Source organism: Myxine glutinosa, chromosome 13 (genome assembly GCF_964187855.1).
Source record: "Myxine glutinosa chromosome 13, kmMyxGlut1.1, whole genome shotgun sequence".
In the NCBI taxonomy this organism is placed as follows: domain Eukaryota; kingdom Metazoa; phylum Chordata; class Myxini; order Myxiniformes; family Myxinidae; genus Myxine; species Myxine glutinosa.
The window spans coordinates 64,301,459-64,329,045 of NC_136273.1; the positions used below are offsets into that span (position 1 = coordinate 64,301,459).

A 27,587-nucleotide genomic window follows, 5' to 3' on the forward strand; every position below is an offset into this window, starting at 1 on the left:
CGTCAAACAGATCCCTTGCTCCCACGAAAATGATTTTTTTTTTCCAGATCGTTAGTTTAAAAAAACTCACAATGCAAAAATTTTCGAAGTCATATGTCACATGGTTCGGCCGCCATATTGATTTTCGTGAAAAACACGAAAACACCATTTTCTCCACAACGGCTGAACAGATCGAGCCCAAACTTGGCATGCGTAATCGCATACCCATGACGAACAAAAAGTTCAGCGATCATGACATCATGCGTCACATGGTTTCAGAGTTATGACGTTTTAAAGCATACATTTAAAATGCTATCTTCTCCATAATTTGTGAAGATATCGAGTATAAACTTTACACAAATGTTCCCCATGGGAGGGAGTTAAAACACTACTTGAAACGTTTTGATAAGTCACATGGTTTGGCTGCAATAAATAATTGAAGGAAAATCATAAAATGCTTCTAACTCTTGCACCGCTGCATTGATCGACTTGAAATTTTAATGCAATGTAGCTCTCAACAAGGTAAAGTATGTAAAATTTCAATGTGATTGGTTGTACAGTCCCAAATCTAGAAGTCGTTATTGTTGAAAGAAGAAGAAATGCAACATTTTTTTCTTCGCAGGTCATGTGACTCAATGTGCTCCTGCCTTTTTTCAGACTTATTTCCTTTAAAAACCATTTTCTCTGCAACCGTTGGTCCGATTGACAGGAAATTTTCACCATAGGTGCAACTCCACCTGTATAGTTTTTTAAAATAATTATGATGTCATAGGTCACGTGGTTCGGCCACCATCTTGGAAAAATCGAAAAATTTGCACCTCTGTATCTCCGAAAGTGCTGAATAGAAAAAATTGAGACACGGCTCATTGTAAAGAACGCTCCATGAGGAATAAAATATGATAATGATGATGTCCTTGGTGCCGCCATTATGACATCATAAATCGACAAGTACAAAACTTCATCCGATCAAGATGAAATTTCTTGATCATCATCTCGGAATAAATTAGTTTAGAAAAACAAAATGATGACGTCATCGGTCACGTGGTTCGGCCGCCATATTTGTTTTAACACGAAAGCCATAAAAACCACTGAAAATACATCCTGGCGAGGGTTTGCAATCTCGGATTGCTCTTTTTCTTGTTACGTTTGTAATGAGAAGCAGCTTTGGAAAAACCAAAACGCCACGAAAATGCCTTGGAAGAACTCCACGGAAGCGGCAGGAAGGGAAGTGTTGTTAACCCTTGTGGGTTATATAGACTGCAGTAGATCTATGATCAGGAGCGATCGTCTACGTGATAAGGATGGACTAATGTCCGGATTTCTCCAAATTTATTTCAGTTCTTTGTTAAACAGCATTATCGACCGTTAACAAATGTAATCAAACGTGTTTGTGGTTTACAATATATTTACTTCCTGTAGAGGCTGTTGCTCCCACGGAAACGCCATTATAAGCTATTTATACACATTACCACTGCAGGAAAAACCCCTTGGGGAAGTGGGACATTATTAGTATTAATATTGTTTTGTAATAACATTAATATTATGTTATTATCATTCGTTTTGTTATTAGAAGCGGCCTTGGAAAAACGCCATGATAAAGCTAACTTAACATGGATATACACCTCAACACGCAACCACATTGACGACAATGGCGGAGAAAACCCCCTTTGGGAGGGGGGCAAATGAATGCACTACAATCTTCATTGTGTAACCCTTAGTCATCCTGCCAAGTATGGTTGAGATTGGATAAGTAACGACGGAATGTATCATGGTCAAAAAATCATCAGACAGACAGACACCAAATTGTGTATTTTAGTATGATTATTACTCCCGCCAGGGAGTAATGCATTCACTCGTCCGTGTGTGTGTGTGTTCGTGTGTTTGTGAACAAGACATCTGGAAAAGTTCTGAACGGATTTGGATGAAAGTTGGTGGGATGATTGCCCTTGGGATAAGGAAGAATTGATTAGTTTTTGGTGAAGCTCAGGATATTATTCCCGATCCAGGTATTTTTTGAAGGATTTTTTTAACATTGGAAGATAGGGCTCATTTTTTTAAACATTATCTTCTATATATTTTATATTTAACATAGTGATATGAAAATAGTTTTCATATTTGTTGTAAAAGTAATTTAAACTCGTGGTTATGCGTTAGAGCGGTGTATTTTTTTTAGCAGCGTCGTCTTCAATGTTCTTTTTTTTTCTTCTTTCTAATAAAGACATATTCTGTCATTTTAAAACGACCAAAGTGTGTATTAGGTTTCCCCGTTTCATAAAATGTATCGTTTGATACGTATAATGCTTTAAAACTGTTTTTTTTTTTTTTTTTTTTTTACCTCAGAAGAGATATCAACATTTAGCTCAGCGAATGTCATTCGCGGTGTCAGTATTTGATGAACTTATAAAGACTTAGTTCCAGATTTGTCAATGGCTGAGGTATATTCACAAACGAATAAAACAGATTTGGCAAAATTCCAACTTTTTTTTAAAAGATCGCATATTCACCCAGGGCTGTGAGAGGCTGAAGAAGAAGATACCTCACATGGGCTTCCCAGACCAAATAAATAATTCTGGTTCTGGCTCTGCGATTTGCAGGTTTATTACTCCCGCCAGGGAGTAACGCATTCGATCGTGTCCGTCCGTAGTGTGTGTGTGTTCGTATGTTCGTGTGTTTGTGAACAGGATATCTGGAAATGTTCTGAATGGATTTGGATGAAAGTTGGTGGGATGATTGCACTTGGGATAAGGAAGAATTGATTAGTTTTTGGTGAAGCTCAGGATATTATTCCGGATCCAGGAATTTTTTTGGGAAAGATTTTTCCTGTTTTACTGCATTCAAGCTTTTATTCTTATTCTTAAATGATGTTTTTCTCCTCTAATTCCGAGATATATCAAAATTAATTCTCTGACAGTTAGGGCTTACTTTATTTTTCATTTATTGTTTTTGGGAGAGGGGATGTTAAACAAAACGTATTTTTCCAACTAAACCCACGGCGGGAGCATGCGCTCTACTGAGTGGCGTTCTAGTTGTGCATGCAATCTGCATTTTCTTTCATGTGATGAACAATTTTGGTAAATTTGAGTACGGTACATTTTCACAATGAATATAGGCAAAAGGAATCTATGGAAGATTATGTCACTTAAATACCCTCAGATGCATGTTCAAACGCACTGAATAAATGTGGAGCTTAATTTCAATGAATACAACACAAGGTGCTATCAATATTTCATATACCCACTGGAACTCAAACCTCCCCTCACACCCACCATACCCCACATGCTCAAACCTTTCCCTGCACCCTTCATACTAAAAAATTCCACCGCACCCCTCATACTCTAACCTTCCCCTCATGGCACCCCCCCCTCAAACCCCCAAAGCCTCACCTTACACCACAAATACTACCCCTCCCATCCTCATCGTACACACTCCCAACACCTTTAACCCCCTCCCCCCTCTCTACTCAAACATCCGAGGTCTCTGCTCTAACCTCACAGATCACTCAATCCTGGCCGGTGCCAATAAACTGGACATCATCTGTTTAATAGAATCCTTCCTCCCAGAGGACATCGATGACTCCTTAGTGTCTCCCCCCGATTTTATAGGCCTGAATCACACCCCGATGGTGGAGTAGAATTTGACATCAAAAACTCAATTTCTCATTGTCCATGTACTGATCTTACACCTCCCGTTCCCCAGGAAATACATCGGCTGCAACTTTCCCTTCGCTCCCACCTCTTGTTCATCTGTCTGTTGAACCGTCCTCCAAACAGTGACAACGACATCTACACCAATCTCTCAGATAAAACATGGACAAACTTTTAAGCAGACATCACAACTCTTTTCCTCATATGTTGTGATTTAAATTGTCACCATTCCATTTGGCTGAGTGTTGCTACCTCTCTCACCAATCATGGTACTTCAGAAAAGGACTTCTGTGACACCATGGGCCTGACTCAATCTGTAAACTTTACAACCCAGATTTCTCTTAATGGCAAATCCTCCCTTCTGGAGTTGGTGATGACTAACTTTCCTGCAAATGTGTTCTACTCTTCCTCTGCTCCAATTGGTTGAGTTGATCATGTAATTGTGTCAGTCAACATCTCTGGATATTCTCAGAAAGCTGCCTCAATGCCTGGTAGTTTACTCAGGTAGATCTGCAGGGTCTGTGAACAGCCATCTCTCTTCAGGACTGGTCTCCCATATCTACTGCCCCTGATGTTACCTTAGCCTGGGGAATTCTTGCACAGAAACCTGCCTTCTTTCATGCACATATTAATCCCATCTCGTCTTCAATTCTTCTACCCTTCTACCCACCGATGGTACACTGAATCCTCTGGTGAGGCAGTTGTTCTGAAACAACTTACTTTCTCTACCAGGAAGGCAAATCTGACCGAAGGCAATATCAATACATTCCAAAAAGTCCACAACAAGTGTGCGCCCACTCTCATGAGAGCCAGAAAACAACATTTGGCCAACTTCAAGAATGAGCTTTCAAACTTGTCTCCCTCTTCGAAATCCGAGTGGCACCTTGTTAATTCTGTCTCTGATGCTTCATCTGATGCTCCCCTTCCATCTTTTCCCTTTATTCAAATGGCACCACAGTCGACACCACTCGTGAGAAGGCTGAATGGCTTATATTCTGGCAAATGGCAAGACAAAATTTGCCATTTGTCTTGGAAATGAATATTTCCAAGAATGGGAAATATTCTGTGTTTGCTTCAAAATATTGTGTCCCTAACCCCTTATTCTCGGCACTCATCCTTCAATGTCATACCTAACTGCTCCATGACTCTGTGTCTTTTTGCACCCTGAAAGGTGGAGAAGGTTCTTTCAACATTCAACTCTGACTCTGCTACTGGACCAGACAGCATCAGTTCACATGTCATAAAATCCTGCTCTTTCACATCTTCTCTCCAGCCTGGTGTTGGCTTAACGGTTAGGGTGCTGGCATGGGATGCAAGGAACCTGAGTTCGAATCCCAGTCGATCGTTGAATTAACACCACGGAGGTTGACTCAGCCTGATCATCCTTCTGAGGTCGACAAATTGAGTAACAGCTCACTGGTAATTGGGGTACTGCATCAACGGCACAAACATGCTTCCAGAAAAATGATGCAACCAGCAGCCACAGGCTGCATATGAAACAACAACAACAATATCCTCTCTGCCCTTTTTACACTATTATTGCTCTTAGACTCTAGGTCATCTTCCATCTGGTTCGAAATCCACCAACATCACTGCACTACCTACATACAAAGGTACAAAAAAGGAATCCCTTCAACTACAGACCTACATATCAGCATACATCCAAACAATACTCCAAATTGAGCTCTGGTGCATCCAATTTCCTTTGATCATCCTTAAGATCTGTACAACTTGATTGGAGCCCACCTGTGGCCAATTCAATTGAATGGACATGATTTAGAAAGAACCACACCTTTCTATATAATGTCCCACAGTTGTCAGTGAATGTCAGAGCAGAAACTCTACCATGGAGTCCAAGGAACTGTACGTAGATCCCTGAGGAAGAATTGTGAGGAGGCAGAGGTCTGGGGAAGGGTATAAGGCAATTTATAGAGTGTTGAAATTTCACAAGAGCACAGTGAACTCCATCATTAAGAAATGGAAAGAATATGGAACTACCCAGACTCTTTCTAGTGCTGGCCGTCCAACCAAACTGAGCAACGGGGCAAGAAGGGCATTGGTCATGGAGGTGAACAAGAACCCAATGACCACTTGACAGAACGAGACAGTTCCTTGGCTGAGATGGGAGAACCTGCTGGAAGGCCAACAGTCTCTGCAGCATTTCACAAATCTAGGCTTTATGGGAGAGCAGCCAGACAGAAGCCACTCCTGAGAAAAAAGCATGTGGGAGCATGCCTGCAGTTTGAAAAAAGGCACATGAAAGACTTAGAGCATTATGTGAAAGATTCTGTGGTCTTATGAGATCAATATTGTACCCTTTGGCCTGAATGCAAAGCGCTACGTCTGGCAGAAACCAAGCACAGCTCATCACCATCGAACACCATTCCTACCGTGAAGAATGGTGGTGGCAGCATCATGCTATGGGGATGCTTTTCAGCAGCAGGGGTGGGGAAACTTGTGAAGATAGGACCAATGAATGGAGCCCAATATAGGAAAATCCTTGAAGAGAACCTGGTTCAGAGTGCAAAAGACCTTTATGCGATTGAGAATCTGTGGAAAGCCTTGACGATTGGTGTTCACCGATGCTCCCCATCCAACTTGACAGACCTTGAACAAATCTGCAAGGAAGAATGGGAGAAACTCCCAAAGTCCAAATGTGCAAATCTGATACAGACATACTCAGATAAGCTTTGATGCTTCTCAAACTCAAAGCTTCGACGAAGTATTGACTCAGAGAGGTGAATACTTATGTAAGTTAGATATTTCTATGTGGTGTGATGCAAGCACAAACAAGGTGGAGAAAGAAATAGGCCACAATTAGGCCACACCACAATAGGCCACACCACAAATAGGCCACAATTAGAAAATGTATTTACCAAATTTGTTATGCACAGTATTCAATCATGTAAAACACTTGATAGGTCAAATTTTCGAAATTACCAAATTGCTGTTTCCAAGAAAACTATGCATAATGTGTTTATTTGGACTTTGCAAGTATCGTGCTGTGACATATATAATTATAATCACTTAATGATAATTCTTCTTCTGAGTGGAGCGCCATTGTCTATAAGGCAAACATATACCACACGTCACGGTCCACATTATCACTTAACGTTGAATTCCTGTTTATGTCAATACACACTCCACAAAATTGCTTATTTTAGGTGAGATGTCTATGAACCCATCAGAGGTAGGCACCCTGCTAGTATATATACCTCAATTGATTGGTCCGGACACGGACTCCACATCCGGACATCTCTCTGACCATTCTCAGAGAGCCTCCTCAGCGTTGACGAGTCTGGCATTTCACTCAGGCCAACTAGCACGTTCTTCAAGCAGCCATCAATCATCTGGACTGGTCTCCCATCTCTACCGCCTCTGACATCAACTCATCCTGTGAATTATTTCAAAGTAAATTGCTCTCTCTCATGCACAGATTTATCCCATCTCGTCTTCAGTTGTCATACCCTTCCTCCCGTCCATGGTACACGGATTCTTGTGGTGAGGCTGTTGCCCTGAAACAACTTGCTTTCGTCTCCTGGAAAGCAAATCCAACGGAAGGAAATCTCATTTCCTTTCACAAAGCCCGAAACAAGTGTGTGTCCACCCTCAGGAGAGCCAGGAAACAATATCTCACCGTTCTCAAGACCGAACTCTCTTATCTGCCCCCCTCTTCCAAATCCTGGTGGCGTCTGGTCAAATCTGTTTCTGGTGTTTGTTCCCCCTCCATCCCCTCCCTCACCTCAAACGGCTTAATGGCTGACTCCGCACGTGAAAAAGCTGAATGCCTCAACTCTGTGTTTGCCTCTAAATCTTGTGTCCCAAACCCATCCCTCTCTGTACCCACCGTACCCAGTCGTACCCAGCTGCTCCTGGACTCTGTGTCCTTTCCTCCTGACAAGGTGGAAAAGTTTCTGTCAACCCTCGACTCTGATTCTGCAACGGGTCCTGACGGCATCAGCCCACGGGTCCTAAAATCATGTTCTTCCGCTCTTTCACTCCCTCTTTCTGTTCTCTTCACCCTCTCTTTTGCTCAAGGTCATCTGCCATCTGCTTGAAAATCAGCCAACATCACCGCTTTGCACAAAAAAGGTGCAAAAACAGGTCCTAGCAACTACAGACCAATCAGCCTTCTCCCAATTATCAGCAAAGTCATGGATTCCATCATTGCTTCAGATATGAAATCTTTCCTCTTCTCCAATGGCTTGATCTCTGATCATCAATTTGGTTTCAGACCTGGTCACTCTACTCTGGACATGCTGCTTCTGCTTTCTCAACAATGGATGGAGGTCCTCAACACCAAACAGGAAATTAGAGCTGTCTCCCTTGACATTTCACGTGCCTTCGATACGGTCTAGCACCCTGCTCTGCTCACCAAACACTCCTCCTTTGGTATCCATGGAAATCTCCACGCATGGCTGGCGGACTTCCTCTCTGGTTGTACTCAACATGTGGCCCTGAATGGGTTTCTCTCATCTCCTCTTCCTGTTCAGGCTGGAGTTCCCCAAGGTAGTGTTCTGGGGACTGTGCTTTTTCTGGTCTTCATCAATGATCTCTCTGACTCTCTTGAAAATCCTCTCTATCTCTTTGCTGACGACTCTACTCTCTGTCGCTCCATTCCTCATCCCTCAGATCGGCAGTCTGCAGCCTCCTCACTCTCTGCAGACCTGGACAAAATCACAGACTGGGCAAACAAATGGAACATGTCTTTCAATCCTGATAAATCTCACACTCTTACGATGTCTCTCCGAAAAGACCGACTGGACAACCCTCCCATCCACTTTCTGAATAATCCTCTCCAAGAAGTTCTGTCACTCAAGCTTTTGGGTCTCACTATTTGCCATGATCTTTCCTGGGAAAACCACATTTCAAATCTGGCCTCCAAAGCCAGTCGCCGACTGGGCATCCTCCATCGTGCGAAGTCCTTCCTTGGCACACCTGAGCTCCTCACCACATACAAGGCTTTCATCCGCAGCTCTATGGAATACTGCTCTCCCCTCTGGTCTGGTGCTCCTGCCTCACACCTAGCTCGTCTTCACGCTGTTGAAACCAAAGCGTTCAGAATCATTGGAATCTCCCGCGATGAAGCTAACTCCAAGGGCCTTTCACTCACTCACCGCAGGCAGCTTGGTGGTCTTTCCGTCTTCTACCGACTCCTCTCTGGCCTTGCCCCCCCCCAGCTCTCTCTGGGCTCAGTCCCCCAAATATTCCTACAGGTCGCACAAGATCTGCCTGCAACCCTCTTATGGTTAAACTGCCAAAATCAAGACTTTCTGCTCACCTTCACTCCTTCATTCCTCTTTTCTCCCGCCTCTGGAACAAACTCCCTCACTCTCTTCAATCCCACTCCACCCTCCAGGGCTTTAAAACAGCTCTTCACCACCATCTCTTATCCTCCCCCATCCAAAACCTTGATCTTTTCTACCCCCGCTAATTTCGGTCCCCTTGTGTTTTATACCTCTCCCCCACCTACCCCCCTTCCCACGCCTCCTCCCCCCAAGCCCTCTCCCTCCCACACTTCTCCCTGCTCTCAAATGTGTGCTTCCCCTTCTCTCCCCATCTTGTCTTCCGCTCCCTCTTTTTATATATTTTGTTTGTCTGGTTGATTTGTTTGTGAAATAAATGTTAGCTCTTTCACGAGCCTCGATTCAGTATACAAGAAAAAAAAAAAAAAAAAAAAAAGTTTTAAGAATTGCATCAAGAGTGTGATGATTTGTTTTTGTTGTATCTTGTTTTTTTTCCTCTTCCCCCTGCTTGTAAATACTTCTGCTTTTCCATCTGCTGTATGGATTGACCTGCTTGTGCATTTTATGGAAATAAACGGTGTTCAAATTCAAATTCAAATTATCTGTCTCTGTCTCTCTGTCTCTCTCTCTGTCTCTCTCTCTCTCTGTCTCTGTCTCATGAAATTTCATGCATCTAAGCTCGGCCTCCTGTACCTGTTCTTATTGGCCAAGGGAACAGATGTGTTGCAGTGAAATTTAACATGTCTGAATTTTCCATGACACACAACATAAGGTACATGGCATGCTATGGAATTGGTACATAATGGATAAGTTTGGCCCACATGACAGAAACCATCCTGCATCTATACAAATTGGGTATTGCATGCCCAACATCAAGTGTATTTTTATAGAGATGTTGAAGCTCATGGAAGAGCAGAATACCAGGGGGCAGTGTATCACAGACAAAATGTGGCGAATGGAAAACCTGAGATCAACAGCATATGGATGCATCACACGACAAGTGTAGGAATTGCAGGTAAATGGTGAAAATTGGGTCTCAGCAGGCATAGTAAAGCTGAGAGGTGGAATTGATTGAGACCATGGAGCGGCAGTAGGTGGCAGACTTAAAATCCTTGATGGAGGCTTGAGACAAGAAACTGAATGGAAAACATGAGATCAACAGAATATGGATGCACCACAGGCCAAGAGTAAGAATTGCAGGAAAATGGTGGAAATTGAGTGTCAGCAGCCATAATAAAGATGAGAGGTGGAATGGATTGAGACTATGGGGTGTCAGCAGGTGGCAGACTTAAAATTCTCGATAGACGGTCTCTTTCGTCTTTCCCTCGCGGTCTCCATGTGCTGTTTTTGTCTTTCCCTCGCGGTCTCCATGTGCTGTTTTTGTCTTTCCCTCGCGGTCCCCATGTGCTGTTTTTGTCTTTCCCTCGCGGTCCCCATGTGCTGTCTTTGTCTTTCCCTCGCGGTCCCCATGTGCTGTCTTTGTCTTTCCCTCGCGGTCCCCATGTGCTGTCTTTGTCTTTCCCTCGCGGTCCCCATGTGCTGTTTTTGTCTTTCCCTCGCGGTCCCCATGTGCTGTTTTTGTCTTTCCCTCGCGGTCCCCATGTGCTGTTTTTGTCTTTCCCTCGCGGTCTCCATGTGCTGTTTTTGTCTTTCCCTCGCGGTCCCCATGTACTGTCTTTGTCTTTCCCTCGCGGTCCCTATGTGCTGTCTTTGTCTTTCCCTCGCGGTCCCCATGTGCTGTCTTTGTCTTTCCCTCGCGGTCCCCATGTGCTGTTTTTGTCTTTCCCTCGCGGTCCCCATGTGCTGTTTTTGTCTTTCCCTCGCGGTCCCCATGTGCTGTCTTTGTCTTTCCCTCGCGGTCCCCATGTGCTGTCTTTGTCTTTCCCTCGCGGTCCCCATGTGCTGTCTTTGTCTTTCCCTCGCGGTCCCCATGTGCTGTTTTTGTCTTTCCCTCGCGGTCCCCATGTGCTGTTTTTGTCTTTCCCTCGCGGTCCCCATGTGCTGTTTTTGTCTTTCCCTCGCGGTCCCCATGTGCTGTTTTTGTCTTTCCCTCGCGGTCCCCATGTGCTGTCTTTGTCTTTCCCTCGCGGTCCCCATGTGCTGTCTTTGTCTTTCCCTCGCGGTCCCCATGTGCTGTCTTTTTCTTTCCCTCGCGGTCCCCATGTGCTGTTTTTGTCTTTCCCTCGCGGTCCCCATGTGCTGTCTTTGTCTTTCCCTCGCGGTCCCCATGTGCTGTCTTTGTCTTTCCCTCGCGGTCCCCATGTGCTGTCTTTGTCTTTCCCTCGCGGTCCCCATGTGCTGTTTTTGTCTTTCCCTCGCGGTCCCCATGTGCTGTTTTTGTCTTTCCCTCGCGGTCCCCATGTGCTGTTTTTGTCTTTCCCTCGCGGTCCCCATGTGCTGTTTTTGTCTTTCCCTCGCGGTCCCCATGTGCTGTTTTTGTCTTTCCCTCGCGGTCCCCATGTGCTGTTTTTGTCTTTCCCTCGCGGTCTCCATGTGCTGTTTTTGTCTTTCCCTCGCGGTCCCCATGTACTGTCTTTGTCTTTCCCTCGCGGTCCCTATGTGCTGTCTTTGTCTTTCCCTCGCGGTCCCCATGTGCTGTCTTTGTCTTTCCCTCGCGGTCCCCATGTGCTGTTTTTGTCTTTCCCTCGCGGTCCCCATGTGCTGTTTTTGTCTTTCCCTCGCGGTCCCCATGTGCTGTCTTTGTCTTTCCCTCGCGGTCCCCATGTGCTGTCTTTGTCTTTCCCTCGCGGTTGTCAGCTCTTTCACGAGCCTCGATTCAGTATAGAAAAAAAAAAAAAAAAAAAAAAGAAGAAGCTTGAGACAACATACCGAGGAATATTACTTCCACAGGTGAGAGAAGAGGGAGATGAATGGATGGAGGTGAATATGAGGTTTTGACTTGGCAAAGGAACAAGTCAAGGGTTTCTTCAAAAATGTATGCAACCTGAAGCGGGCAGAGAAGTTGGAGTACACACAACAGGAATTGGACCAAGACCAGATCTTATGTGTGGAAGACGTTGTTGTCACCTTTTACAGGGATATGTTTTACATTTCCTACTTTGTTTTTGAGAGTTAGTTATTTAGTTACTTTAAAAAATTTTTATTGATGTAAGCATAATGTGAATTTCCTCCTGGATTTGAGTAAAGAAGGTCACAATGTGTCTTTCATCGTTTTCATAGTTAGTTATTTGTAATTCTTCTGAGGCCGTTGATTATTGATACGTGAACCCATGCCTACAGAAGAGAGACTTTTTAGGAATGCCTGCCACATTTTCCATCCAATCATCATGTATCTTCGTTTTAAAAAATCTCCATGGGTTGAAAGTTTCATGTCAATTGCTCAAGCCTTTGCAAAGAAAACAAATGTAAAAGTGAATAAAGGTGGAAAAGTGAGGGCGAAAGGAAAAAAGTGAGGCCTTGGCTGACATTCCACAACATGATCAAGGATAATTGTGGAGGCTTACAAATGTTGGTAATTTTCTGGCTGAAATGTGCATGACTTTGGATCTTGCTGCCTTCATTCACTGGACATTCCACAACCATGCTAACAATTTGGAGCAATCCACATTGGATGGCCGAGCGAGCAAGTATGGCAGCAAGCAAGTATTGCCGCACGGTGTCCAGGTGAAGTGTCGTTGTTTGAGTGCCGATATTGGTAGGAATCCCGAAAATATTGTATCGATCGCAGTCGAATACCTCAATTCACTCAATGTTTTATGGCTACCTCCTCATATGCTCTGCTTGAATGCTCATTATGCTGTTGTGTGATCTGGCGCCAAATTATGGTCTTTGTTATGGCACATGACTTTCGATTTAACAGGTAATCAATGGGCGCCTATTGCAAGCACCAATTGGAAGTACAAATAAGACTGTGCTGATCCCGCACATTGCACAGAAGCCCACTGATGACACCTTTCCATTTGAGAGGCAGCGTTGACAGTTTTCAGTTCGCTTAGCCTTCAGTATGACCATCAATAAGACTCAGTAAGAAACACTACAGCATGTTGGAGGGTACGTGTGTGAGCCCATATTTACACTTGGTCGGCTCTATGTCACTGCATCCCACATCTGTCATCCACGCAACATTTGTTTTGCCATTGCAGGTGACAAAACAACAAGACCGAAAGTCTACCAGCGCTGTAGTCGGGCTTGTAATATATTATAAACCACCAACACACATGATTAGCTTTTTAAAAGAGACACTAATGCTGTTTATAACATTAAACAAAGAAATTTGGAGGAATCCCGACATCCGTGAGGTAAGTTTTACTTACAGAACTGAGCGAAGATCTACTGTAATCTGTATACGACACGAGGGTTGGGTAAATAACATGACCCTTCCTGCCACTAAAGTGGCGTTTTTCATAGCGGCCTTTTGAAATCCACCAATTAAGGTTTTGTTTTGAAAACCACCAATGAAACCCACTTTTCCTGCTGTTTAACACAAAACTGAAAGGGAGGAAGCCCGGGATGTGCTCATTTATCAAGCTGCTAGCTAGCGCTTGCCAAGCCAACAGTTCCTTAACGGTTTTGAATGGAGTGCTTGCTCGAATGCTTGAACCACTTGGCGATCTCTCCACAAGAAACTTGTTAAATGAACACACACCCAATGTTCTTGTAACCGGATCATAGATCTACTGTAATCTATATACCCCAAAGAGGAATGACCCTTCCAGTCGCTCCTGTAGTGAGCAGGTGTACTCGTAAAATGTTGGTCGGTAGAGTCAGCCGTCGTAATGACATCATTGATGTAATGATGTAGCGTGATGACCGGACATAAAACTGCCGCTACTTTAATATATAGTCGACTAGCAGAAGTACCCGGCATTGCCGGGCGGGGGAGGGGGAAGGGGAGGGGAGGAGAGGGAGGGGGGAAGGGGTAGGGGGGAAGGGTAGGGTGGAGGGGGGAAGGGGAGGGGGTAGGGTGGAGGGGAAAGGGTAGGGGGAGGGGGGAAAGGGAGGGGAGGGGGTGGAGGGAGGGGGAAGGGGAGGGGGAGGGAAGGGGGAGGGAAGGGGAGGGGGGGGGAAGGGGAGGGGGAGGGAAGGGGAGGGGAGGAAGGGGAGGGCCAGTCAACAATGACGTTGCAGTTCTCATGGGAGGAGAGCAGCACAACAATCCCGACATCGTCCTGCATCTTCGCAACAACAGCACGAAGCAGATTTTGGAGACACCAATCCTGTGACGCCCTCCAGTACCGGCGTTGCCGGGCGGTGGAAGGGAGACCCGTACATTCCCAACCCGTACATTCGCCTTCTCGACTCAAGCTCACTCGGACAAAAGCCTCGCACAAATTACACCGTGAAGGCCCAATGGCCATGTCTATGCCACAAATCAAGTACGTGAGCGAGTCTGGCGCACTGAATTGAAAATATATAGAACGCTCATACTCCGTGAAAAGTGTAGCCGCTGTGTCGCCATCTTGGTTAGCACGACTCGACCAACTCGCTTCGTGGATCTCGTTTGTTTTGAACGTGTCCCAGATTTTAAAAGCGAGACAACTGTTAAAATGCAATTTTGTGCGGCAATAAACTGCTCCAATCGTTTGTTTTTTTTTGGTTGTTTTTTTTTGTATACAGAGTCGAGGCTCGTGAAAGAGCTAAAAGTTGTGGAAAGGAAGGGTTGTGGAAAGGAAGGAAGGGTTGTGGAAAGACGTTTCACAGCTGTTTCAAAGACGTTTAATTCATATCGCACAAAATCGACACAAAACACGATCACACAAAAGGTGAAAAAGCGCAATCACTTTTCGCTCTGAATTACGTGCAAACGTGTGACAGAAATCACCGATCGCCCAACATCGAGTGCCAACCAAGATGGCGCCCGGTAGCTGCATCTCCACCTATGTGGTGTGAATGGCAATGGTCATTCTATATATTTTCCGTTCAGTGGTCTGGCGGCGAGGATGGAACATCATGTGATCGCTCTGAGCGAATCAGCGAGCTGCTCTGGCAACGGCTGAGATTCCGTGTATAATGTTCCTTGCTGAAATGCGCTGAGGTAAATATGAATAAAAAATATGGATCTCGTCAAATATTTTTAGGTAGGCCATGTCCTTCCCAGGCTCAATGGCCATGGCTATGCCAAATATCAAGCATGTGAGCCTCTCCGTTTAGGAGTCCATCAGTAACATACACACACACACACATACACACACACACATACACAAACTGTGTTTTATTTTCTATAGATGATATATTTTAACCTCCAGTAACTTTGCAGTCACTACGAAGGGATTTATGTTATGATTAGATTTACTACAATATTAACGTTAAGTTGTCATTATTACGAAAATAATATTACTAAAAAAAACCGAGGCTAATTCCTTACTGCTGTGGTTATTAGTACCACTAGGGCATTGCCCGTACTATATCTATATCTAAAATTATATCCCCCCCCTCTATTTACATGAAATGGTTTGGTCCAAAGCGAACGGCTTGCGAGTACGGTGACAATCCCCCCCCCCTCTATTTACATGAAATGGTTTGGTCCAAAGCGAACGGCTTCCGGAGTTTGGTAAAGAAATCGCCATCGCGTGCACAAACGCGCAGGAAAGCGAATGAATCGGAAATTCGTTGTTATTAGTTTTAAAACATAGTTTAACGCCAACATAGTTTGCAAACGTGAAATAAATGAATACGCTCTCAAATGTGCCATCCGAGGCAGAGTGTGTCCGCCACGTTTGGCACACGCGATAGTTCGCTGCTCTCTGATTGGTTGAATCGTTTTTTGGACATAGCTCGGTAAGTAATTGTCCGATTAATATGAAACCTTGAAAAGGCACATCCTCGGGTCCCCAGCAATATACCTGGCAAGTTAAAAGTATATCGGACCCGTGGTTGTCGAGAAACAGCGGTCACAGACAAACAGACGTACAAACGTACAAACGTACAGACAGAGATTACTGGAATTATAGATAGATGCACCGCTTATCATTGATTCATGAACCATACGCTGCTTCAATCTAGAAACTTTGCATTCACGACATTGGGATTAAAGTGTTATGGTTATATTTACTATATTATTATTATTATTATTATTATTATTATTATGAAAACTATACTACTGAAACGATACATTACTGTATTGAGAAACCTGGGCTTAATTTGTCTGAAGCGGCATGAAGGTGAGGCATCAAGCCTAAGGCCTATATGTACTGTGTCGTTGGAAGATCCGTAACGTCTATGCTTTTGATATTTGATGGTCATTTTAACAATCGGTTTGTTTGTTTTTCACACTGAATGAAAAACGTCATGGTAGAGCATGGCGATTGTGATATATGACAGGTTCGACGATATGTTCGGCCTGAATGGCGTAGGAATCAAAGTGGTGGTGTGGAGTCAGGTGTTATATGCCGTAATGACATCAGACGTAGTCACATCACCCCGTCATGTGACCAGATCCTCAGCTCTGATTGTTATACATTTGCGGGGACATACATACATACATACATACATACGGATGGACAAACTGTTCTAGACGGCTTTGCCCTATGGGCTATGCCGTAAAAATATGAATTTTACAAATAAATTTTGAAAAATATTTCGCATTCTGTTCACATTTGACACAGGTCCTCATGTCCAGGCAAAATTTACTCATCATACCAAGGTTACCAAAGGCTGCAAACAATGGTGAAGTCATAATTTGACCACCCTTTCATAACCTTCCAAGAAACACTGCAATGAGCCGATTGTAATACATCACTGATGGCAAACGCATAAAGACAAAACACAAGTTTGAAAGCAACGCCAAATTATCAAGGATGAATAGTGTAACAATACAGAAGGATCGCCCATCATCATCAACGAACGACTACTGCAGGCAACAATTGGAGGATCACACAAAAAGGTTATAATTCCTGGGATTGCAATACAGGCTACTGAGGAGTCATTCCCATTTGTTTGGCAACGACATAGGTTCCCAGTACAATAAGCATTTGGCATGATGATAAATTAATTTAAAATTTTTTAAAAGGCTCAATATCAAACTTTACAGAATTGGAGCATGATCCAGTTTTTCACATAAGATCACCAACATGTTTGTTGCTCACTGCGGAACTCAATTAAATGTCACCAGCAGAACGCAGACGTATATTATGTGTGCAACAACAAAGATGTCAGCGGCAATATTCAACAAAACAAAAAACATTGTACATTATAGAGAGAAGTGCTTTCAATTTTTTGTTCTAGTAAATTGTTTGTGTTTTTGTTGTTGTTTTTTTTGCCATGAAAGTATTTAAACTCTTTTGGCAAGCAACAAGATAAATTATTTTATCAACAAGAAATCCATTTCCTTCCATGATGTTATTATAGGTTTGCTGGGCCGGGTTACGAGTGGCATCTTGGACCTGCATCCCTACCTTTGACCCTGAAGCATAGGGGCCGACGACAGGTTCATATTAAGCAACCACGGACGCTGTGAGATGATTAATTCAGGCCGGGTCCTCCTGTTCACTTCTCGCATTACCTTTCAAACAAATTAATCCCCCCCAAATAGGGAACAGTGCTCTTGACGCCCCACCCATGTAGATCAATTGCGGCCGAGCGGAACCATGGGTGGGACAAGACACCATCATGCGAAACTGCGGGGCAAAACTTTCATCCATTATTTACATACTCTGTTTAACCAACAGAGAAAGAGACACTCGGGCAGGTTGGACATGAAAGGTCATGTCAACAAAAGACACATACCTAGAAGCAATGCAGTGTCACAAAAGAAAGTCTTACCCTTTAGAGTTTAGACAAATACACGCTTAGACAATCCTAATCATAAAAAATTTTTGGCTAATAAGGCAAGGCTCGTATGAAAGCTAACACATAGAACATATATTAAAGAGAGCGGGAGACAAGGGGGAGAGAGGAGAGGGAGTGAGGGGGAAGCAGAACAACAGTAAGGAACCAGGACATCAGCAGATCTGTGGAAGAGAGAAGGTGGGTGGGGTACACGGGATAAACAAGATAGACACTACAGGGGCTTTCAGGAAAGAAAACAGGGAATTTGTAGGAGGTGGGTTAGGGGTGGATTAACGGGGGAAGGTTTTGGATGGGGGAAGATAAGAGATGGTGGTGAACAGCTCTTTTAAAGACCTGGATGAAGGAGTGGGATTGAAGAGAAGAGAGTGTGTGAGTTTGTTCCAGAGGTGGGAAAAAGAGGAATGAAAGAGTGAAGGTGAGCAGTGAGTCTTGATTTTGGCAGTTTCATCAGAAGAGGGTTTCTGGCAGACATTGAAAACTACAAACATAGGCACCTCATTCACTCTGGGAAATTAGATAAGTAATTGATACAGACAAAGAAGGCAGGGCTCATTGGCGACCTCTCACATATCTGATGTAAGCCTGTGGGCTTCCGTGGGACCAACGTGAAAAGGGAAGGGGAGACAAAAGAAGAGAGGATGATGGTGTAATGCAACGTGTGCGGAGAAATGTGGTGAATGCTTTGTAATATGTGGAGGAAATTGTGAATGTCAAATCAGTACCACTGCTCTGAGTGAGTCGAGGGGGAAACCATTGATTGCTCTTTGTGCATTATGAGTAAGTGATTACAAATAGGGAAAGCAAGTTAAGATTGTGTAAATCAGTGTTTAATTGCCGGCACGTCCAGGGAAAGAGCTCCGCGGCTCATTCGCACTCTCTCCATGGCTTGTTCCTATGTGGTCCCAACAGAGCCCACCTGTGCAGGGGGCTCACATTCACTGGGCTCATTCCTTGAGGACTTTCTGGCTCTCTGCTCCCTTGACATACACCTCTCCGAGTTCTGGGCTCCCCAGACTTGCAAAGCCCTTGGCCAAGGCATAACCTTGAGGAAGGCTGTTCTTTTGCCTGCACCGTCGGCTCACATTTCTGTACAATTCGACGAAAAATTGCCTGTTCTCCACCAGAGCCTTCACAAGTTCCATCAGATAACAAGCTTTTACATTACAGATGAAGCTACAGTAAGAACAGAGTATGGAGAGACAGGATGCTTTGGAATTGGAAAAGGAGTTAGACAGGGTCCATTCTCTCCCCTTACTTGTTCAACTAAATCATGAGGAAATCATACTTGGATGACATAGAGGCTGGAGTCTGGATTGGATTAACAATCTAAGGTATGCTGATGATACTATTCTGTTGGTAGAAAGTGAAGAGGACTTGATGAAACTGCTTCAGACAGTGACGAAGGAAAGTGAAACATCTGGTCTTTAATAATTAAACCTATAAAAAAACAAATTATTAACTGAGAAGATCAACTTGTTCAGATTGGGAGAAATATCACAAAAAGGCATTTGGTGCATCACGACAGACTGTGTTGTAGGAAATGATGCAAAGCTAACTGTAATAGTGGGCAGCTGAAGTGACTGCAGATGTGGAACAGAGTTGAGATGGAAGGAACAGGAAGGATTGAAGTTGTGTAAGACAGCCTCATACAGCCAGTCACCTCAGTTGAGAAGACAGTAGACTGTAAACTTAAACAATAAATTGCTGCAGAGAGGGATCTGGATTTTGGAGATATTCCAGAGGGATTGGGGGAGGGAAGGTACAGGGCCGAGCAGGGTCCATCAGAGAGGGAGCTTTTCACTTGGACCGCAAAACTGCAACTAGCATGAGTACTGTATATGTCAAAGTGGTGAAATGAATACCCATGAAGGAAGATGAATGAGTCTGCAACATACTGTGATAGTTTTTGCTGTTAAAGTTTCTGTTAAACAGAAAACATCTGAGAACTAGAACAGCACCCATTGGAGCGTACAACTCCAACAGCTTCAACAGTTTATGTCTTGTAGCCCACTGATAGGCCAGATCTGCATTCACACCTTAACCAAAATCGAATCAGCTTGTTCATGTCACCTCAACAACTCATCCACCAAGTTTCATCCGAATCCGTCAATAACTTTGAGATATCATACCATACCGTATATTATTGATTTTGGTCCTATCTCTCAATAGTGAAGAATCACTCAAAATTATTTTAAATTCTCGTATCTGGATCCGGATCTTCATCAAACTCGAACCATTAGGTCCTTGTCACATACCCAACCTGTTCACCAAGTTCCATCCGAATCCGTCCATAACCTTTTGAGATATTGTTCTATATATATATATATATATTTTGGCTCACGCAGCCTCGTGTTGGCTTAGCGGTTAGGGTGCCCGTTTGGGATCCTAGGATCCTGGGTTCGAATCCCGGTCGATCGCTGAATTAACACCAGGGGGGTTGACTCAGCCTGTCATCCTTCCGAGGTCGGCAAATTGAGTACCAGTTCACTGGTAATTCCCTGCGTGTCGCAAGAGGTGACTAACAGGGTTGGTGGCAGGAAGCGCATTCCGGCCATATAACATTGCTTCAAAAAGGGGACCACAGTGCCCGAAAAAGGCCAACCCCTGCTCTGCGGGGAAAAATGGCCTCTAAAGGTGGTTGGTATATAATTTTTGGCTTTATCTCTCAAATGGTGAAGATTCACTTAAAAATTATAGTATCAGGATACAAATCTTCACTAAAATCCAATAAATTCGTCCTTTTCACACACCCAACATGCCACCAAGTTTTGACCGAATCTGTCCATACCTTTTTGAGATATCCTTCTCACAGACAGACAGACAAATATGGGTGAAAACATAACCGCTGTCCACCTCTGTTGGCAGAGGTAATGAGGTAACAACCTATTGAGAGAGATTCATAAGACTGGAGGGTCAGCCTCTGATGTTTATGGATACTATTAAAAGGGTTGGGTGCACAGTCAGTGAGAAGGAGGGGTGGTGTGGTGATGCGTAGTAGATTAAGGGTGAGGAGTGGAGTACATAGCACAGGTAGTGGGGTCGGGAAGGAAAATGTACATTTGAAAACTTACACCATTGGGAGCTGTATCTCGAGTAAACATGGGCCAGGTTATCCATTTGGTGAAGTCGTGTCGGAACTGTCGGTGGATATGTTCTCCCAGGCCGTACATATTGAAGCTGGCCAACTTGAAGGCGAGGTGCAAGAACTGCTCTGTGAACATCAGGGGAGCTACAGTGGTGTCGATTCTGCAACAACAGAGAACGAGATAGAGAATACTTGTGTTGAGTATAGCTTTGTGTTAGCATTACGGTCCTGATGCAATCAACTTCATCCATAAACAGTTGTCTGGTGCATTGGAAGGAGAAAGCATTGCGGGATGGAACATGTTTCCCTTCAGTATGAATCTGAAGTTGGTTATCCCAACTGTGATGTGGATTTTAATGATCTCGTGATATATTTCTCAAAAAAAGATCCTGCATAGTTGAAAAGATCCTGCACACACCCTGCAGCCTAGCTGTCCATCTTCCTTAAATTGATGAAGTAAAGGGTTTGACCACCTTGTTTCTTTAAGACCCTTTCTGGTCTGGAAATGGTGAAAAGGGTCCCAGATGAGTACAGGTGGACATGAGGGAAGGGAGGTATCCCAAAGCCCCACAATAAGTTAAAACAAAAATCTAAACTAAAAATTATCTGAAAATGCAAAGCCATTTTGTATTCAGATGTCTTCTTCCATTATGCTAAACATGACAAAACAGCTCAAATAAATACAAAAAGATTGACCATTTTAGGTGACCTTGAACTTTTGACCTCAAAAGCAATAGGCTTCAGTGATCTAATATGCAAACACCGCTCAAATATCAAGTCAATCAGATGGAAATTGACGATTTTTTGACTTTGACCTTTTGACCCTCTTGACAGAACATAGTTTACACTTGATGAATTGGGTCCTATTGGGTCACTGACATACTGATATGTCTGACATATTGATATTTTATGCAACCATGAATTTTGACCTTTTGATCTAAAAAAAATAAAATAAATAATCCGCTTCTAGCTTTTGATTGGTGAACCAATTAAGTGACCCAATAGGCCCATGCAAATTCTTAAAATTTCAGGTCAATCGGATAAAAATTGATGAACTTAATTTCATCATATTCAGAATTGATGCAATAAAACTCTGGGATGTATAACTCTTTTATATATAACTAGGGCATGCCCGTACTATATATATGCCCGTACTATATATCTATCTAAAATTATATCCCCCCCCCCTCTATTTACATGAAATGGTTTGGTTCATTCGCAACGCCAAAGCGAACGGCGAACGGCTTGCGAGTACAGTGACAATCCCCCCCCTCTATTTACATGAATGGTTTGGTCCATTCGCAACGACCACAGAACCCCCCCCTCATGCAATGGTTTGGTCCAAAGCGAACGGCTTCCGGAGTTTGGTAAAGCAATCGCCATCGCGTGCACAAACGCGCAGGAAAGCGAATGAATCGCAAATTCGTTTTTATTAGTGATACGAATTGAATTGGGAGAAATTGGGAGATGAATGAATTGGGAGAAATAATGCGCATAAGAAATCGAATTACGTACCGTAATGGCGGTCAGCTCGTAACGCGCTCAGCTCCGCTCGTCTCACATCGGCCACGCCTACGCAACAAAGCGTTCTGTGATTGGATGCCGGAAAGCGTGCTGCCGGACAGTCGTCACTGTCCGGAAGTTCGCAAATCGCAGTTAGGATGAATCGTTTTAATTTAATCGCAGTTTGAATTCGTTTTAAAACATAGTTTAACGGCAACATAGTTTTCCAACGTGAAATAAATGAATACGCTGTCAAATGTGCCGTCCGAGGCAGAGTCTGATCGCCACGTTCGGCACACGTGATAGCTCGCTGCTCTCTGATTGGTTGAAGCGTTTTTTGGACATATCTCGGTAAGTACTTGTCCGATTAATATGAAACCTTGAAAAGGCACATCCTCGGGTCCCCAGCAATATACCTGGCAAGTTTCAAGTATATCGGACCCGTGGTTGTCGAGAAACAGCGGTCACAGACACACAGGCACACAGACACACAGACACACAGACACACAGACACACAGACAGACACACAGAGATTGCTGGAATTATAGATAGATGATGCGAGGTCTTGCAACAATTTACATTGTTTTTCAAAGTCTAAATTTGGTTTGTTTGTTTGTCGACATTGGGTCTGAGGGCATTTAAGACCATGCTTTTGAGGACTTCAGTAAATAACTCGCTTTTTCACTTGCTTCAAAAATATACACAGGACATAGTTATTTTGATCTGCTATAAAACGTCTACAAACCGAGGTTTGGAGGAATCATCACAACAAGGCAGAAATAAAAGATACGTATCGGACCGGAGATCAGCAAGTTCACTTTAGCATTCCATTTTATCCATGGGGAGAATAAAACCTGATGTAGTCTCCACTTTAAGATGACATTTCCTTCATTTTGCATTCCAGGCATTACCAGGAGCATCGACGTAACGAGCAGTTGTCATGGCCAGAGCTTCAGACATGTTGCAGAAACCCATTTACAGCTGTCAAAGTTAACAGAAAGAAACTATATTCAGATCACCACTGACCTGATATGCTGACACTTTTGACAAAGTAACTGGAATAATGAGATAAATTCCAAAAGGAAATCTCAAAACTCAAGGTTAGTTCCGACAAAGTCCTAGAGTGTGTTTACAAGTTTACCAGTTTCCTGCAACGGTGTCAAAAGATAATACTGACATCAAAGAAAAGCTTTGTTTGCAATGCACCACTTACAGAAAAGTGAGCCTTTTGCAGAAAAACGAAATAAATCCAGTCATTTCAGCACATGGTTAAAATGATTTTGTCCTCTCTATGGTTTATGGAACTCTGTCTATCGAATGCAGATGCTAACTTCCCCTAAACCACCAGAACAGCATCTTGAGATGGTAGGACAGAAATACCAGGCAGTACCAGAGAAAGCTGTTTGATTCATCATATGGAATGTGACGAATTGTGAACCCAGATTCCACCAAGAAACCTCAGATCTCCAAATGATGTGCTGAATCATCGAGAACAAGCATTCTGAGTATTGCGCTGCAATACATGACCCCTACCGGCATTTGGTAGCACTGTCATAGAAGACAGTATTATGACTTACCGCACTCCAAATTATAGTCCAGAAAACTGTTGGAGAAATTCCCAAAGTTCAAAGTGCCACAACTTTGTCAAAAATGATCGAAACATCGTGAAGTTTGAACTTGATCTGTAACTTATCATGAGGAAACCATGTACCAAGTTTGAAATCATTAGCATTAAGAGTTTAGGAAAAAAATCCGGAAAGTTGTTCTTTGCGTGACGGACTGACGGACCGACAGACTGACAGACGGAGGTACGGAGTGCAAACCTATAGTCCCCTACGGTGTACACCGGCAGGGGACTAATAATAGAAGAGTGAGTGTGGTTTCTTTGTTCCTTATACTTTTCCAAATCCCTGGACCAATACCAATATGTGCTTCGCCGCATTAATTTCACACGTGGAAGGCTAACGTCACAATAAAAAACTTTCAACTATTAATCAAATTGATGTAAAAACAAGACAGCGGTGCCTTGCGTCATCTTCCGACCAAATGCGTATGCGCAGTACGAGCTCCGCCCCTCTTCCAGCCGATGTAGTGGTGGTGGTTCCGTAGGCAGCCCATGGCTGCTTGGCTACATCATTTTATGGGGTTGCGGTTGTGCTGCTGATGCAATGCTCCCTGTTACCAGTAAAACAACAACAACAACAACAACAACAGGCATTTTAAGGCCATTTTCCTTGCAAGAGCGGGGGTTAGCCTTGTGGTCCCCATGACAATCTTCTCCATTTTGCCCTATTTTCTGCATCTCCCCTTGTTAACCCCCTTGCCCGCATTTCTTCTTCGAACATCTTTAGCCAAGTCTTTCTCGGTCTTCCCCATCCTCTACTTCCTTCTACATTCATTTCCATCACTCTTCTCAACCAGTCACTTTCATCCTTCCTCAACACATGACCAAACCATCTCAAACTGTTTCTCTTCACAGCATCCATCACAGGCTCTATTCCCATCATCTTTCGCAATTCATCATTTGTCTTCCTCTCTCTCAACGATACTCCACACATCCACCGAACCATTCGCATTTCCACCCTTTCCAGCCTTCGTTGCTGCTCCACGTTCATTACCCATGTCTCGCTCCCATAAATCATAACACTTCTCCCACATGCAGCATACACCTTTCCCTTCAGCTTCAACAACACTCCCCTCCTCGTCAGCACGCCACTCAGTTCCCGAAACTTCTTCCATGCACATCTCACTCTAGCAACCATTGCCGAGTCTGATCCACCTTCTCCATGCGGAGTTCTTTACAATCAGCCATGTTTCAATTCTTTCCATGGAGCGGGTTTGGAGATATAGAGGTGTAACGTTTTTCAGTTTTTCCAAGATGGCGCCTGTACGACGTGACATATTACATCATAATTATCATTCAAATATTCTGCAGGAGGAGGCGCTTCTATGGTAAAAATTTCGTGTACATCAGACCAACAGTTGCAGTGAAAAAAAATTCATACTGATCGGATGAAGCATTATACTTGTCGAATTATGACGTCATAACGAATGCACCAATGACATCCTCACTAACATATCTTATTCCCCATGGAGAGTACTTGACAATGTGCCACGTTTCAATTTTTTCCATTGAGCGGTTTCAGAGATATAGAGGTACGAGTTTTTTCTAAGATGGCGCCTGTACCACGTGACCTATTACATCATAATTATCATTAAAATATTCAACAGGAGGAGGTCCTCCTATGGTAGAAATTTTGTGTCAATCGGAACATGAATTGCAGAGAAAAAACAATTCATACCGATCGAATCAAGCGTTGTACTGGTCGAATTATGACGTCATATATAAGGTACCAATGACATCATAATTAACATATATTTTTTCCCAATGGGAAGTTATTTAAGATGAGCCATGTTTAATTTTTTTCCATGGGGCAGTTTCAGAGATGCAACATTTTTCGATTTTTTTTTTTTTTTTTTTTTTTGTATACTGAATCGAGGCTCGTGAAAGAGCTAAAATATTTCTCCAAGATGGCGCCTGTACCACGTGACCTATGACGTTGTAATTATCATGAACACATTTTACAGGATGAGGCGCTCCTATGGTACAAATTTCATGTCCATCGGAATAACAGTTGCAGAGGATTTTTTTTTTCATACTGATCAGATCAAGCATTGTACTTGTCGAATTATGACGTCATAATGAAGGCACCGATGACATCATCAACATATATTATTCCCCATGGGGAGTACTTGAAAATGAGCCTGTTTCAACTTTTTCCATTGAGTGGTTTGGGAGAAAAAGAGGTGAAACGTTTTTCCAAGATGGCGATCGTGCCACATGCCCTATGACGTCATAATTATAAATAAAAAAATGGTACATGAATCTATATATCTATCTATAATTCCAGTAATCTCTGTGTGTATGTATGTATGTATGTATGTATGTATGTCTGTGACCGCTGTTTCTCGACAACCACGGGTCCGATATACTTTAAACTTGCCAGGTATATTGCTGGGGACCCGAGGATGTGCCTTTTCAAGGTTTCATATTAATCGGACAAGTAGTTACCGAGCTATGTCCAAAAAACGATTCAACCAATCAGAGAGCAGCGAGCTATCACGTGTGGCGAACGTGCCGAACAGACTCTGCCTCGGACGGCACATTTGAGAGCGTATTCATTTATTTCACGTTGGCAAACTATGTTGGCGTTAAACGATGTTTTAAAACTAATTAAAACTAATTTGCGATTCTTTCGCTTTCCTGCGCGTTTGTGCATGCTATGGCGATTTCTTTACCAAACTCCGCAAGCCGTTCGCTTTGGACCAAACCATTTCATGTAAATAGAGGGGGGGGATTGTCACCGTACTCGCAAGCCGTTCGCTTTGGACCAAACCATTTCATGTAAATAGAGGGGGGGGGGGATATAATTTTAGATATAGATATAGTACGGGCATGCCCTAGTCTATCTATAATTCCAGTAATCTCTGTGTGTGTGTTTGTCTGTGTGTATGTCTGTGTGTCTGTGACCGCTGTTTCTCGACAACCACGGGTCCGATATACTTTAAACTTGCCAGGTATATTGCTGGGGACCCGAGGATGTGCCTTTTCAAGGTTTCATATTAATCGGAGAAGTAGTTACCGAGCTATGTCCAAAAAACGATTCAACCAATCAGAGAGCAGCGAGCTATCACGTGTGCCGAACGTGCCGAACAGACTCTGCCTCGGACGGCACATTTGAGAGCGTATTCATTTATTTCACGTTGGCAAACTATGTTGGCGTTAAACTATGTTTTAAAACTAATTAAAACTAATTTGCGATTCATCGTAACTGCGATATGCGACCTTCCGGACAGTCAAATGAGGACGTCACTTCCGGACTTACGGATAGTCATAGTGACGACGTACTGATGCTGAACGTGGCGAGCAGACGCTGTAAGGTACGATCGATTGTAGTACACGTTTATAATAACTCTGCCGATACAGGCCCGATTAACTGCAGCGCCATCCGAGCTGCGGCGTCGGGACGATACATTCATTGTACGGTCACATCACGCACTTACGGGCACGCCCATGGGCGAAGACATTTTTTTTTTTTTTTTGGCAAGGAACGGGCACCCACGTACGGGCACGTCCTAGTATATATAACACAGTGTGTGTGTGTGTGTGTGTGTGTGTGTGTGTGTGTGTGTGTGTGTGTGTGTGTGTGTGTGTGTGTGTGTGTGTGTGTGTGTGTAATGTTACTGGTAGACTCCTAAACGGAGAGGCTCACGAACTTGATATTTGGCACAAACATGGCCATTGAGCCTGGTACGAACATGGTCGGCCTAAAAATGTATTTCATAATATTTCTTAACCATATTTTTACCTCAGCGCATTTC

General features: G+C 43.5%; 1 protein-coding gene across 2 annotated transcripts in view; it reads right to left on the bottom strand.

Annotated features, from left to right (window-relative positions):
• The window catches only part of LOC137438996 (sucrase-isomaltase, intestinal), a 674,815-nt gene that overhangs the window by 468,761 nt on the left and 178,467 nt on the right, over window positions 1-27,587 (bottom strand). For both annotated transcript variants that reach the window (XM_068134544.2, XM_068134543.2), the window contains exon 7: window positions 20,689-20,863. In XM_068134544.2, coding sequence (XP_067990645.2) covers window positions 20,689-20,863 — 175 coding nt within the window. The remainder of the gene's footprint in view (window positions 1-20,688; window positions 20,864-27,587) is intronic.